Source organism: Sebastes fasciatus, chromosome 18, assembly GCF_043250625.1.
Source record: "Sebastes fasciatus isolate fSebFas1 chromosome 18, fSebFas1.pri, whole genome shotgun sequence".
Taxonomy (NCBI): Eukaryota; Metazoa; Chordata; class Actinopteri; order Perciformes; family Sebastidae; genus Sebastes; species Sebastes fasciatus.
In genome coordinates this window covers 26270520-26285395 of record NC_133812.1, presented here as the reverse complement: position 1 = coordinate 26285395, position 14876 = coordinate 26270520, and the positions used below count along the sequence as shown (strand labels likewise).

At 38.5% G+C, this 14876-nt stretch overlaps 2 protein-coding genes across 2 annotated transcripts; both read left to right on the top strand.

Annotated features, from left to right (window-relative positions):
- The first annotated feature begins 1985 nt into the window (after window positions 1-1985).
- Window positions 1986-5811, top strand: ttc32 (tetratricopeptide repeat domain 32). Its single transcript, XM_074615689.1, has 3 exons — window positions 1986-2159; window positions 2385-2551; window positions 3797-5811. Exons 1-3 carry the CDS (start codon window positions 2044-2046, stop codon window positions 3922-3924), a joined length of 411 nt encoding a protein of 136 aa, XP_074471790.1. The 5' UTR covers window positions 1986-2043; the 3' UTR covers window positions 3925-5811.
- Window positions 5812-5934: 123 nt separating this feature from the next.
- Window positions 5935-13310, top strand: LOC141756156 (uncharacterized). The gene is made up of 21 exons (XM_074615688.1): window positions 5935-6091; window positions 6173-6249; window positions 6328-6423; window positions 6515-6639; window positions 7926-8069; window positions 8146-8211; window positions 8298-8462; window positions 8564-8660; window positions 8734-8951; window positions 9030-9186; window positions 9261-9469; window positions 9562-9679; window positions 10306-10505; window positions 10577-10691; window positions 10770-10939; window positions 11014-11120; window positions 11207-11337; window positions 12384-12570; window positions 12770-12911; window positions 12993-13122; window positions 13211-13310. Exons 1-21 carry the CDS (start codon window positions 6072-6074, stop codon window positions 13306-13308), a joined length of 2772 nt encoding a protein of 923 aa, XP_074471789.1. The 5' UTR covers window positions 5935-6071; the 3' UTR covers window positions 13309-13310.
- The last annotated feature ends 1566 nt before the right edge of the window (window positions 13311-14876 follow it).

Genomic DNA, 14876 nt, shown 5'->3' with positions numbered 1-14876 from the left:
TTGCACTGCAACTATAATATGAACTATACTACAGGTGAACTTATACTGTTAGCTTACTAGTTATATACTTGTTATATAACTAGTAAGTATTGTTTTTGTTTATGAAAGTACACTTTAAAGTATACTCTCAGTAGACTACTAGTTTAATAGTTTTTACTGCAAGTATACTTGTAAGAATTTCTTTAAGTGAACTTATAGTACTTAGCCAAATATACTTTTCAGTATAAGCCAAGTATACTTGGACCTTTCTGTATACTTGTTAGTATAAGACAAGTATTTTGTTGAGTTTAACTCTGATAAGTACATAAAAAGTAATCGTGTATTGCACTTCAACTTACAAAGTAAACAAATAAATAAATAAATAAAAAGTAATCTGAAAGCATATACTCTTATTTTAGGTTCAAAAGAAGTTTACTAATAGCACATTTGAATAAACGTCTTTTTGTTGGGGACTTCTTGGTTTTTGGGGTACAGAAACTCTGTGATTTATGTGATGTAATGGCCTACAGCTAACCTACATTTCCACAGGTTTGCGTGTTATTGCCATTTTCTCAGCAGTGTCAACAGCCAGCGGCCTCTGGGTCAAACTTGTCTCCGTTTGATGTGTTTTAACTCGTCCACACAGTCTGGAGATTAATGGGCCGTCAAAGGGAAGTGCACGGCTACTGAGCGACCTCTGCTTCCTTAAGGTGTCATTTTTCACCGAGGCAGTTGACTTCTTCACCTCCAAGATGGCCTGAGAATCTCTCACCAGTTTGCTTATGGGTTGCCTCCTTGTTGTGTATTTACTGCAGCGAGTGTCCACACTGTCCTGAGACTGGTGGGACAGATGTTTGAGGCTGTGAGGGTCACATTCTCTGCGTTGAAATGAAACACCCCCACTGCTACATCATTAGGATAATATGAATCCACATAGTGAGCCACTGACTGACTTCACTGCCTTGTTTCAATGAGATATGAGTCAAGTCTGCCACCTGCTGTTACAAAAAAAAAACTTTGATTTAAACATCACAAATCAGCAATCCTCAGTGGAGAACTGATTTATGATTTTATGGTTCTGAGATTTCAATCACCACATATTATTTTGGGTTATCTAACGGGAAATATCCATCCATTGTCCATCTTTTTACTTGCACAATAGGTCAACCAACCTTTCCATCCGATATGAAAACTCACTATCTTAAATAATAATGAAAAAAATCCAAAGATGCTCATTATATGTAGCAAAATACATATATACATTGTAAAAATAAAAAAAATTAATATATTATATATATATAGCAACAAGTGGTGTACAACATATTAATAAAAGCCAGCATATTGGTTATTGTTATAAATTTAACGAAAAATGTATAACACAATACATTTATAAATCTATTATAAATATTATAAATAAAGTTTTAAACTTTAAATTATAAAATTATAAATTTTATATTTTATAAAATTTTATATTAAACATTATATTAAATTTATAAATAAAGTTATAGATCGAATAGTATAAATACATTTATAAATTTAACGACAAATTTTAAATTATATATATAGCAAAAGATGCATCTGTGTTAATATTTTATTTTAAAATTAATATTAGCATATAAATATAGAGTATTAATAATATATAATATAAGTAGGTAAAACCAAAGTGAAATGTTGTATGAGATGCAAAAGGGAAAAACAATACTTCCTTTACAATATTAAATATATTAATATATATGTATATATTAATATATTCAATATTGTATTTTTATTGTATTTGTTTTCATATTTTTTTGTATATATATATTTTTTTATATATTTTTAATTTTTATATTTTTTATATTTTTATATTTTTATTTTTTTTAATATATTTTTATGTTTTTTATGTTTTTATATTTTATATATTTTTTTGTATATTTGTTTTTGTAAATTGTATTTTTATTGTATTATTATATATACATACAAGCCACGCCCACTTGAGACGCACTAAAACATGATTGGACGTTATCCTGAGTGACGTCATATCCGGATTTAGAAAACCACAACAAACCTTGACAGCTTCAACCGATGGAGGAAGATAATCACCAAATACTTCAATATGCTCACTCTGAGTATAAAAAACAGAACTTCAAACAGGCAGAAGAGCTGTACACGAAGTTTATCTCGTCCTGCTCACAGTCCAGGTACTGTTTGTTTCCTTTTTAGAGATAAAACGAGCTAACTGTCAGCTACTGTGGTCGAGCTGGTGTTACACCATATTCTGTTGTGTTTCACCGTATTCTGTCCCCTGTCAAATATCTGTGACTAGTAACTGTTAGCTAACGTTAACTCTGTTTCTTTCTGTTTGGTGTCATTTAGTTGCATTAATTGTTATATTATTAAACGTTAACGGTGTTTTATGTCCACAGAGGATGTGAAGCTGGTAATTTGGCCTCAGCTTATAACAACCGCGGACAGATAAAGTACTTCCGGGTTGATTTCCATGAAGCAGTAGAGGACTTCACTTCCGCCATACAGACTGACTTCCGGTTTGAAACCCCTTTCTACAACAGAGGACTCATCCACTATAGACTGGGTAAGGATATACATATATACATATATATATATATATATATATATGTATATATATATATATATATGTATATATATATATATATATATAATAAAGGCACTTTATTATCAAAAGTACATCATCATCATAATCATCATAATCATCATTAAGCTTGACAGAGCAACATGAGTGACTTCCGCTCTGCTTCAAAATAAATGTAAAATGTATGATGTGTTTCAATATTTTGTCCTTTTTGGACAAAATAATAAAAAAAAAAGTCCAAAGTGAAATAAAAATGTATTCAAGGAGGAATTTATAGTAAATAAAATTTCAGTTTAATTATTATTTTATTTATTTCACCTTAATTTACTTTATTTATTTAATTATTTTATTTATTTACTACATTATATTTTGATTGTAAATACATATCATTTTAACTTCATGTTGTATGTTTATTTACTTTCAATTAAGATTTTTATAATAAGTTTTATATTATTATTGTTTCATACATATATAAAAAATATATAATATAAATATATATACTTTTATATAATATATAATGTAAAAGTATTTATACTGATATAAAAAAAAACTTTGACAGCCCTAAATACATTTAAAGGAAATGATGGGATAAAAATGAATAAAAACAAAATTCAATAAAATCAAGTAACATAAAACATGCCATTGGTCAATATAAATAAATAAATAAATAGTAACTTAAGTAAAAACATTAAATTGGGAGCACAGTCTCACCTTTGTCTTAATATATATTGTTCCATTTCTTTCTTGAAAACACTAAAGTCAGGTTTTGCTCTTGCAAATTTACATTTATGAATGTAAAACTTTGCAACAATGATAATGAGATTGCTTACAAAAAACTTTATTAAATTGTGTTGAACCTTAAAAAAAAAAAAAAAAAATTTCCAGTAGAAGTTAAAATTCACACATAATTTGTTTCCAAGATAAACCTACAAATATCTTTCCACAGTTTACGGGTACATTTCCAGAACAGATGGACAATAGTTTCAGTATTAACCTACTGTAGGCTATATGGCATGATGACAACATTATGTGGGTTGATGCTGTATGTGTGTGTGTGGAGTCAGTTTGATGTGTTGTTCTTCTTTAAAACACTAGATGGAGCTGTGGACTCGCTCATAGCACTAATGCTGCCCAGTAAATAAAACTGCTGACTCCGAACAAGCCAGCTAGGCAGCACACTACAAATCATAAACTGATTATGTATGTACATTTTTTATTATCTTACAGGTTTTTATGACGATGCCAAGAGGGACTTCCAGCAAGCGTTAAAGCTCAATCCAGATTTTGAGGATGCCAAAGTGAGCCTGCAACAGACCCTTCTGGACCAGCAGCACAAGATAAACAGAGGATACTGACTGCTCCATAAACTACAGACTTTATATATTCTGAAATCTGGTGGCTAAAGAAAATATATGTTGTCAATTTTCTTACATTTCTGTACAGTTGTCATATAATAAATTAAGATGTCATTTGATCTGAAAATGAACAGTATATTTAGAGATGTGAGCATGAAGATAAACCTAAAAGTGAAACACAAACAACATAAAGCAACCTTCTGAGAATCCAACATTTGAACACATGACAGGAAGAAGACATCCCGCTGGATCAGACGCAACGCTTCAGTGGATTTTTTATGTAAGCAGAGCATTGATAGATCCTTCTTCTGTACTAACTCGAGGCTCTTCCAGTTGTAACGGCCTCCTAAATGAAAGCATATTATTGTGTAAGTCTGTGAGTGGACAGCACAGACTAATCGACCTGGGCGCAGCAGGTAAAACGATGAGCTCGGGTTTTTACTGTCAGTAATAAATGTTAGTGCACCTTCTTGAAGACTGAGAGGAGCGTTTGTAACTAAAAACAAACCATAATCAATTGTTGGTGTACAGTAATAAGCAGGAGTCCGTCAGCTGCAGAGGAAAGACATGATTTGTGTTTTAAAGAGGACCTGTTATGCTCATTTTCAGATGCATACTTGTATTTTGGGTTTCTATTAGAACATGTTTTCATGCTTTAATGTTCAAGAAATGCATTATTTTACTCACACCGGCTGTGCTGCAGCACCTCTTTTCACCCTCTGTCTGAAACGCTCTGTTTGAGCTCCAAAAAAGCCCAGTCTGCTCTGATTGGTCAACCGAACCAAACTCTTCAGACTTCGCTCCACTCTAATAGCTTTGTTTTACGGCGTGCCAAACTAGGTGGTATTGTGCAGATGTGTTACTTGGTGACATCACCATGTTACAGAAGAAAAGGCAGTCCAGGAGCAGTGTTTCTGTTGGGGGGGGGGAGAGTAAGGCCCAATCCCGATGTCCACATTCACAGACTCGGAGACTTTGAGGCGTATTTCCGCAAAGTCTGCGAGGGTTTAGAGCTGTCCCACAGTCAAATCGTCAAGTTTTTGAACGCTCTCTCTGCAGACATTTTGTGCCCTTTATGAACACTTTCCGTAGGTCCGCATTTCTGCAGACTTTGCTGAGGAGGATTACCCACAATACATAACGTTGTGATGTTAAACACAGGGTTACCAGAGGAAGGGGAAAAAAAAGGTAAACAAAGAGGACGGCACATGGGTGTTCAGCCAGGTATATTTAAATTTACACAGAAACATGAAGGATTTAAGATGGTAAATAAAAACACATGAAATCAGAGGAATGCAGCATTAGACGATATTACACTTCTGGTTTATTCATCAACCAGTTCTTTTCATTTTGATTAATGGAGTTTGACAAAAACAAGTAAATTGATTTGTTGACAGTTACATCTCGTCTCGTAAGATAAGAGCCTGGAAGACGTTAAAATCAGACAGTAAAAAACGTAAAATAAATACCCACAATTGGCGTCGCCACGTGATATGTCGCAGCAAAGTGCTGTCCCATTAATATATATACAATGTCAAGCCCCTTTAACCTCTCACACTCCACGCCATTTACCAGGTGATGTGAGTCAAGTCCCTGAGGGGTCAGGGTTTAAGGCCTCGGGGGACGTTGGGATCGGGTCTAACTCCCTTTGGTGTGGACTTTGGGCTTTGTAACTTTGCAGACCTTTTACATCCACAAAAACAATATAACACACTAAAGGAAAGAGAAAAAACATAATAGGTCCCCTTTAAGTATGGTTTTAAGGAAAGTCCTCCTTTTTTTGACACTTTGGATTTCTTGAATAATTAAAAATATATATATTTATGATACCAAACACCAATGTATATATGTTTGTAAAGAGTGAACAATAAATTATATTTGATCACACTGCTGATTAATGTGTATTTATCCTTCACTTGTACACATTTTCCTGTCTATTCATGAGAAACAGAGGCATATATCGAGTTCTCCCACTGCATGTGAGCTGAGTGCAGAATCACTAATGCTCCTCAGCTGTGCTTTGTCACTGATTGATATATAACCCAGCTGGTGACGGCTCAGGAAAGCAGTCAGAGTTGGTTTCTTGTCAGGGGTGTGCTGGGGCTGATTCTGTAGTTTTTTTTGTTTGGCTGCGCTCAGACTGCAACATGCAGATGCTTGACAACATGTACGTTTATATCCTGTTTCTTTTTTTATCTTAAAGACTTCTTGCTGCTCATTTTAACATCTCTAAATTGTGTGTTTTTAGTTTGTTATGGAGCTTGATGGCTGCAGTAATCCTCTTGGGTCAAGCAAGGCCAAATATGAAGCCTAATTCGCAGTCAAGTAAGCCTTCATTCACATGAAATCACTTTTTTTTTTTCAAGTTTACTCTCTTCCTCACAAGCCTTTTTCTTTTACCAGGCAGTGGTTTAAGGTCAGACTGTGTTGGTAATCTCATGAGGCTGTCGTTGGACAAGGCTCTAGCAGTGGGGAACCAGCTGGAGGTGGAGGCTGTCAGTGAGTATAAAATCAGCTAATGATGAGCACGGTTGGTTCATCACGGGAGAAGTCATCCCTGTCATGTTTGTCTTTCTGTTTCCTCCCCCAGATGGCACCCAGCATGTTGTGTTAACACCCAGCCTGGCTGCTCAGTGTGGATACAGCATGGAGTCTGACCCGTGGGGCAACACCAGGATCTACACGTCTCTGATGGGCTGCTATGTGGACAACAAAGTATGTTTTTCTCTGGATTTTACTGTGATTTCTTTCCAGTGAGAAAGCACTCAGTACGATCCCCTTAATTTATTCTCCAGAGACTGATCAAACGGGCAGACAGTCGTTCCCATTTTTATGTGCTTCCCTGAAACCTTAAATCAAACCTCCAATCTGTGTCGTCATTCTGCAGTTATCTGCTTTTCACCACCCTCTGTAGACGCACATCTCACAGGATGGTGGTTCACAAACTTTTTCACATCATGGACACCTAATCTGACGGGATCTTCTGCTTTTAGATGTGTATGAAACTAGGGATGCTCTGATACTGATATCGGTGACAATGAGGCCAATCTATTCAGTTCAATTCTATGTTTATATACCATTTACATGATTTACTCTAATTTGATTTCCTGTTTAATTTTTGACCAATTTGTTGCTGCATTTAAAAGGTTCACACTTAATTTTGAAGTTTTTTACCAAGTTGCTGGTGCAGGATTTATTATTTTAATAATTAAATTGGAATGAATTCAGTAAATTTATGTATTTATCAATTTAAACGATTAATCGCCAACTATTTTGATAACAGATTTGAAAATTAAAAAAAAAAAAATCCAAAAATTCTGATTCCAGCTTCTTAAATGTGAATATTTTCTGGTTTCTTTACTCCTCTGACAGTAAACTGAATATCTTTGTTTTGAGGACGTCATCTTGGGCTTTGGGAAACACATTTTTCACCATTTTCTGATATTTTATAGACCAAACAACTAATCGATTAATTTAGAAAATAATCGACAATAAAAATAATCGATAGGTGCAGCCTTAGTTTATTTGCTGCATTTTGTTTTACAAAGTTAGGAAAACAATGATTAAGTCAAGCCTGATGTCCTACACATAAAAGAATGATCCCTGTCACTTCCACACAGTGAGAACCCATTTTCATTCACATATCTTGAGGTCAGAGGTCAAGGAGAGCTCTTTGAAAATGGCCATGGCAACTTTTCCTCACCAAAATTTAGCCCAACTTTGTAGCATTATTTAACATGACATGGTTGGTACTGATGTATTCTAGTTTCATATGATACCAGTATCTTCACTCTAGCTACTACAACCTCTGAAAGACAGTAAAGTTGGTCTGTTATGAGATATTTTTACTAGTAATGGACAAATATACTTTAATTAATTTTGCATTTTGAGACTGTTTGTAGTTTTTGCATAAACAAATTGTGCTTCATTTCAGCTCCGTTGACTCCATTAATGCCAAAATACTCCTGTCTTCATGCATTTTTTTGTTGCTTAATTTGTAGGAAGATGCAACATTTAACGTTGGCTTGAAACTCCGACTGTACGGCCACAGTCCATCAGACGTGGTCAGTCACGATGTGACGCAGACGTGCAGCTACGCTCGGTGGGCCTCCAGAGAGATTCTCTGCGACAGGAACTACATGGAAGTGAGTCACTTTACATCGATCGTTCTACTTCTGTGTGTTTGGTAACAAATTATGAAACCACTACTTTCTGTTTAAGGTGTCGCATCACATGGCTACACCTGATGCTGAAGCGAAGGGACAGACGGAGAACTCCATTCCTGACGTATGCCGTTAATACAGTTGACTTGATTTCACCCATTGCATAATTTGGCATCCCATTCAATAGATTTTCTTCCTTCCTTTTTATAGGCGTCTGGTGGAGCTCACAGTATCTGGAAGATGACCTTTTACACCCCAGAACCAGTCGTCATGGTGCTGAGGGAGGCCGAGCAAGCCGGCTACGGCGCCATGACGACCTCGAGCCGTCTGGTTGTGCGAAGCCCGTACAACACGGCAGAGACTTATTCAGAGGATGTAAGCAACACACACACACACATCTCCACACACACACATCTCCACTCTTTATTCATCTCCTCCTCCCTTTTTTTATAAATGGCATCTTTGACCTCTCTTAGGTGGGTGGCGTCCCCATGGAGGTGTTCAGGGTGAGCGCTTACTACAAGGCCCCACACGGTCTGACTGTGGTCAACTTGGCGGCTGCTTGTCCCACAGGTGAGTCTCACTCTATCAAGTGGATTTCATTAAGTTGTTGCACAGTTACGTCAACAAAGTTATCCTTTATCAGGTGGCGTCCTCTTTACCGGCGACGTGATCTCTTGGTACGTACCTCGCCGCGTGACCCCGCTGGTCGACGGCAGCTTTAAAATCCTAGAAATGCACATGGGCATCAACGGGCGGAGGCTGGACGGGTCTCAGATGGCCGCGCGGGGGTACAGGCTGTCCACCACGGACTTCCACATCGTCACGGAGATCCCAGTGGGCTCGCCCGATGGTTACTACAAGGTCGGGGGAAGATTAGAAATGCAAGATGTAACCGGTCCCATTTGCATGTTTTATTAAAACGTCATGAATAACTTGCAGAGCCATGCCCCAGATTACCAGTACCACATCACCTACGTCGTGGAGCCCATGCTGGAGGTGCTGTGGAGGGTCGATGACACGCAGGATGAGACCAGATACAAGGTTCTGTTCCCCATCACCATGCCGCTAATGCCTCGACCTCCACACGTCCAAGACAGTAAGTCCCATTTTACTTTCAGATGTATAACTCATGGAGATAAAAGTTATAAACCTGCCACTTCCTGTTCTCAGATAGCGTCCCAGAGGCCCGGGTGTTCAGCGTTCTCGTGGGTTCCTTCCTTCAGGATGTGGAGCTGAGGAACATCACCTTCCCCACCGGTGTTCTCACTGTAGAGGAGAGCAAAGCCAGAGGCTTCACCATCCAGGAGCACGGCTTCTCCAACGGAACCAAGAGCTTCTCTCTACAAGTGCCCTTCGATGACGACGTCGTCCTCAAACATGTATGTGATGTCACTCGGTACCGGCTCGTTTGCTCTGACGTGTTTTCTGTGACGTGACTAAGCTTTTTTTAAATTTTTTTATAAATCTACAGAATCCTGAACGTTTGGTTACGACCTACTTCCTCCCTGTGGTCTTTGGGTTCGTCATCCTGCCTGAAGAGACTCCGTTCGCCCACCCAGCGGAGCTGCAGGCGTCTCTGCAGGATGTCGGTGAGATCATCTGGATTTTGCTTTTGACAATAAATCTCGTTTATGGGGCCGTTCTGCTGAAACGGTGCCTTTACTGTCCCCATGACCTTCACATCCCCATGCATGAAAATGGTAAATGTACTTGCATTCATACATCGACTTTCTAGTCTTCAGACCACTCAAAGCACTTTAGACGACATGTCAGCATTCAGCCGTTCAGAGGCTGTCACGCAAGGTGCCGTCTGCTCATCAGGATCTGATCTAAATACTCATTCACACACCGCAGCTCAGCGTTCGGGAGCAATTTGGGGTTAAGTGTCTTGCTCAAGGACACTTTGACATGTGGAGCCGGGGATCGAACCGCCAACCTTCCGATTGGTGGACGACACGCTCTGCTTCTTCTGAGTCACAGCCGCTCTGAAAAGCGTCCGTATAATACATTATAATCTAACAATGTGTCCTGCACTTTGTCCTAATTGCAATTTGAAGATGCAACGAATTTCTTTTTTTTTTTCATTCAACCTTTTATTTAAATCTCGATGAATTTAACCTTTTCATACAAAAGGGAACAAGACTACCCCACCTCAAACATATGGGAGGAAAAGCTACAGTCAAAATGGTTTAATATATTTTTCTGTTTTTTTTAGTGCTGCCCACCGTCACTGGCACCTGCGACCAGAACCAGTTTTACATCAGCGTGACCTTCGGGAGTCAAGGCCGCAACTTCCAGACCTTCGTTGGACCTCAAGAGCTGACGCCCGAGATGGCCGAGGAGTACCATGTCCAGGAAAACGGCACACACTTCAGCCTCGTAATGTCGCACGCCGCCAAAGACGCAGCGTTCGAGGTTTGTCGGGAAACCACCAAATATCTCTGTAAATAATCAGCGCTGGATGACTTCACGTTCTGTCTCCACAGCTGATCACGGCTGATTCGATCCGAGCCCGAGTTGACCTGCTTCTGTTGGATCCCAACAACAACTGGGTGCTGGCTGATCTCTACCTCGCCTGCAACTTCCCCTTAGCAACCACCAGTAAGACGTTAACATTGTTCTGCTGCTCTGTTTATTAGAAGGACATGTTCTCTTCATCATCACCTCCTCTACCTTCAGAGTGCTACCCCAATGGAACGATGAGCGCTGTGGCTGTGAAGGTGGAGTCGCTGGTCAACCTCATCCCCAGCAGGCTGACTCTAAGGGACCAGACCTGCAAACCGACGTTCAGCGACTACCGCTTCGCTTATTTCTCCTTCAGCGTTGACTCCTGTGGGACCACCAGAACAGTAAGCGTAAGCTTCAATCTAGAAAAGTGCTTTTGTTAAATGTTTTAATGCCTCTGGTTTTTGTTTGTTTCTAGTTCTTTGAGCACTACATGCTGTATGAAAATGAGATTCGCCTGTATTACAACGACTACAGCGACAACAAAGGAGTCGCTTACACGTCACCGATTGATCCAGAGTACAGGTAGAAGGACTCGTCCAATCTTTTATCCTGTAGCTTCGAGTGATTTGAGGTTTAACGCCTTCAATGCTTGTTTTTCTCTTCTATAGGCAAACTGTTTCCTGCTTCTATGTGGTCAATGAGACTCAGACTGTTGCGTTCAGCTCTAAACAAAGACGCTATGACCCGTCAGCAGAGATCGGTTCAGGGCAGCTGATGGTGCAGATGAGGCTCGCCCACGGTAAGGCTGAGTTTTGCTAAATATGGAGTGCTGCTGACCAACCAGGAAGTTAGCATCGCCCTGGTTCCCTTGACAAAAAGCCAATGGGATTTTTCCATTAGGTTTTGGATTACTGCAGAAAATAATCTCTGTGGCAAAGAAACGTTTATGATACTTACACGTTTTGTTCAGCAAGATAATCTCCACAAATTAACGATAAGAGTGTAAATGCAATCGCCAGAAGTAAAAAGTTAATGTTGGGCTATGAACGAACTACACCACAGTCACATGACTTCACATCACCACCACTTTTGCATTTAGCAACCGCCTACCATGTAAAAGCTTCAAAATTCACGAGTGGGATATTAACTGACGTATTGTGTGGTAGAACAAAACGTTAATCTCAAACTTGCATTAACCGCAGACCACCAACTAAAAACTAGGGATGCTCTGGTTGCAAAATTATGTACCGATGTTTAAAATAAAAATTAACCGATGCAGATGTTTTTATTTATTGCCCCTTTGGTGCAGGGAAACGAAGACATCTTCATTATAAAAAATTAACTGAACGGTCATTCAGCCCTTCATTCATATCTTGACTGAGTACAAATTTATGAAACAAGCTTTAATATAACCTTTAACTGCTTCAAAAGCCCCTTCAGCTTGTTTACAACTACCTACTCAATGAGAGGAATTTTTTTCAGTAGTTTCATAGCCCAACAAAAAACATTTTGTGAAACTTAAATTGAATGTTATTAATTTATTAATTCAGCAGCTAACGCAACATTTAGCACAAAATGAATGCAAGACAACACATACAAATCGGCCCCTGCCATCGGTGAATGTCCCCTTATTTACCGATTTCAGTCAACGAAGCGAAAGATGTTCAGCCGATAAATGGTGCATCCTTACTAAAAACCCACTGACTTGGAGACGAGGGAACCGGAAGTGCAGAAATGCTAACTCATTTGTTTTTTAGCTCTCATTTCTGCAACACGCCTCGTCTTATTTGAGTTTTTTTGCATACAAAACGCATTAATACACAATAAATGTCTCTTCTCCTCCAGATTCAGTCTACGATCTCTTCTACCAAGCAGAAGATTATCCCGTAGTGAAATATCTTCGGCAGCCTCTGTATTTTGAGGTGGAGCTGATGGAGTCTGACCCACAGTTGGAGCTCATCGTGGAGAACTGTTGGGCCACGCTTCATGAAGACCGGACGTCTCTGCCCAGCTGGGACATCATTGTGGACAGGTAATGGGACAGCATAAAACAAATTACCACCTTCAGTTTATAGAAAGCAATCTCAAAAATTAGGTTTACTTCCACTAGATTTAAATGTTTTTTTATTGTCCTGCTGAATGAGATTGTTGTTCAGAAATACTTCCATATTTCATGAGTTTAAAGGCTGCTATAATGCATTCAAAGTTTTAATGTTTTGTTCCTCCACTAGCTGTGAGAATCGTGACGACCGCTACGTGACGATGTTCCATCCTGTCGTGAGCGACGCCAGAGTTTTAGTCCCGTCTCACGTCAAACGCTTCTCCGTGAAGATGTTCACCTTCACTAAAGAGGACAAGGTTCTGAAAGACGAGGTAAAACGGGACCCGTACATCCAAATGACGCGGTACAGCTGCATGTAGCCCAGCGTGATGACTCCTTCTGTCCGTCCACAGATTTACGTCCACTGTGACGCAGTGATTTGTGACACAAACAGCCAAGCGGACGGTTCCTGCAGAGGTCAGTGTGTGCAACCTGCAGACCTGAGTAACTCCATACATCAAGGGATAAAAGAAGTAAAACAGGGTAAGTGCGACCACATTTATAAGTCTAGACAAACTTTGTTACGTCATTAAATCTACATGTGCAGTTGGTGACCTATACTTGTTTCCAGAGCGAAGAAGTCCAGACTCCACCCTCCAGAGGCGGATCTCCACGGGGCCTATTCTTCTATTAACAGCTGATCAAACCTCCAATAAACACATTTCTTAGAACTTCTTGTCCAGAATCTTTTCTTTACCTTAAAGATCCTTTTGGTATAAAAGCTTTGAATCCATTATTTGCTTTCCAACCTGCATTACACAGATCATACTGTAGTTACTGCTGTGATATTTTAGTATACTTGACGTCTGCAATATCAAACTTTATTTATATAACACCTTTCAAAGAAGTCGAATACAATTCAAAGTGCTGTACAGATGATTGACAAATGTAGAATGTTAGAAATGGATTTAGAGACTAACGCACACCAAAACAACCAATATCAAAGTTCATTGAATAAGAAAACAACAAAAGATGGGTATTTAAGATGATAAAAGATGAATAAATAACAATTATGAAACTACACAAAATAAGCAGATTGTATTAAAATAATAATTTTAATACAATAGAATAAAAGAGAATAATCGGCAACAAAATGGAGTAAAATAAACACTATAATGATAAATAACTAATGGCATTCCTGCTCCTTTTTTGGGAGAAGTATTGCAGATTGGCTGCAGAAAAATTCACTTGGGAGCTGCATGAAGGAATTGTTTATTTAGACTGTTGCTATGACATCGATTCCCTGTAGTGGCCCATGTGCCGTCTTTTATATAACTAAACTAATTTGAGTTTTTTTTTTTTTTAAAAGGAGATTTGACCTACAGTTTGCCTTCTTGAGCTAAACTAAAATGTCCCATGCACTTTGACTTTCTGAAATGTGGTTTCATGTAAAGTAAAGTCCTGCCGGAAGTCCAAAATTAGCATACACTTTGCACACTAATACATTTTCATTTATAACAAGTAATCTCTAAACGGTGTTGATTGTTAGGAAATAACCAACTCAAGTTAACTGAAGTAAAGCAGGAGCACTTTAGAACAGATGCAGTGATGATTTTATTCCACGGAACAAACATTTGCATAAAACTCCTGGTTTTCTGCCTAATGTCTGAAGTGTTGCTCAGTATAGAACACCTTCCTCCAGGTTTGAGTCCAATCGATACACTACAACCCTGAAACATTGTGACCGACCGCATGTTTAAAGAACAAAAACAAACTTGTCATTATTCTAAATTGATCAGCTAGCTGTGTGTTGCAGGAATTCCTCAACGTTTATCTAAAGCATATAGACTATTTTCAGCTGCATCTTGTTTGACTTTTAGTCATGTATGTAGTTACTGAGCGTCATCTGCTGTCACTTGTTTGTAAGTAAAATGTATTCTCATATAGCGCTTTTCAGAGACATGCATCAAAGTGCTTTACAAGATTATTATGCAAAACATACAAGAAATAACTCGTAAAAATTAGATGTGATTAATGAATGACTAAATAAAACAATGTATAGAGAAAAGTACACAAATACAAGCACGGTACATACAGGCTACTCAAACCTGTCTGAACAGGTGAGTCTTTAAAAGAATCCACTTTGTACCCGTTCATTCAGATTAATCTAGAATAATATTCAGACACACACAGGCGTCTTCTCCAACTAACACTCCAACACACCTCATCCTAACCATAAAAAAACAGTTACAGCTGGAAAAACAAAAATATTTCCAGGGTTATATTTCCAAGAAAAC

What these genes read in the sequence shown, in the direction of transcription:
- LOC141756156 (XM_074615688.1), top strand. Translation starts at nt 6,072, where the DNA reads ATGCAGATGCTTGACAACAT. An exon ending in ACCTCCACACGTCCAAGACA is followed by an intron (nt 9,187 to 9,260) that starts GTAAGTCCCATT and finishes TCCTGTTCTCAG; the next exon opens with ATAGCGTCCCAGAGGCCCGG. An exon ending in CCAAAGACGCAGCGTTCGAG is followed by an intron (nt 10,506 to 10,576) that starts GTTTGTCGGGAA and finishes CTGTCTCCACAG; the next exon opens with CTGATCACGGCTGATTCGAT.
- ttc32 (XM_074615689.1), top strand. Translation starts at nt 2,044, where the DNA reads ATGGAGGAAGATAATCACCAAATACTTCAATATGCTCACTCTGAGTAT. An exon ending in TCGTCCTGCTCACAGTCCAG is followed by an intron (nt 2,160 to 2,384) that starts GTACTGTTTGTT and finishes TTATGTCCACAG; the next exon opens with AGGATGTGAAGCTGGTAATT. An exon ending in ACTCATCCACTATAGACTGG is followed by an intron (nt 2,552 to 3,796) that starts GTAAGGATATAC and finishes ATTATCTTACAG; the next exon opens with GTTTTTATGACGATGCCAAG.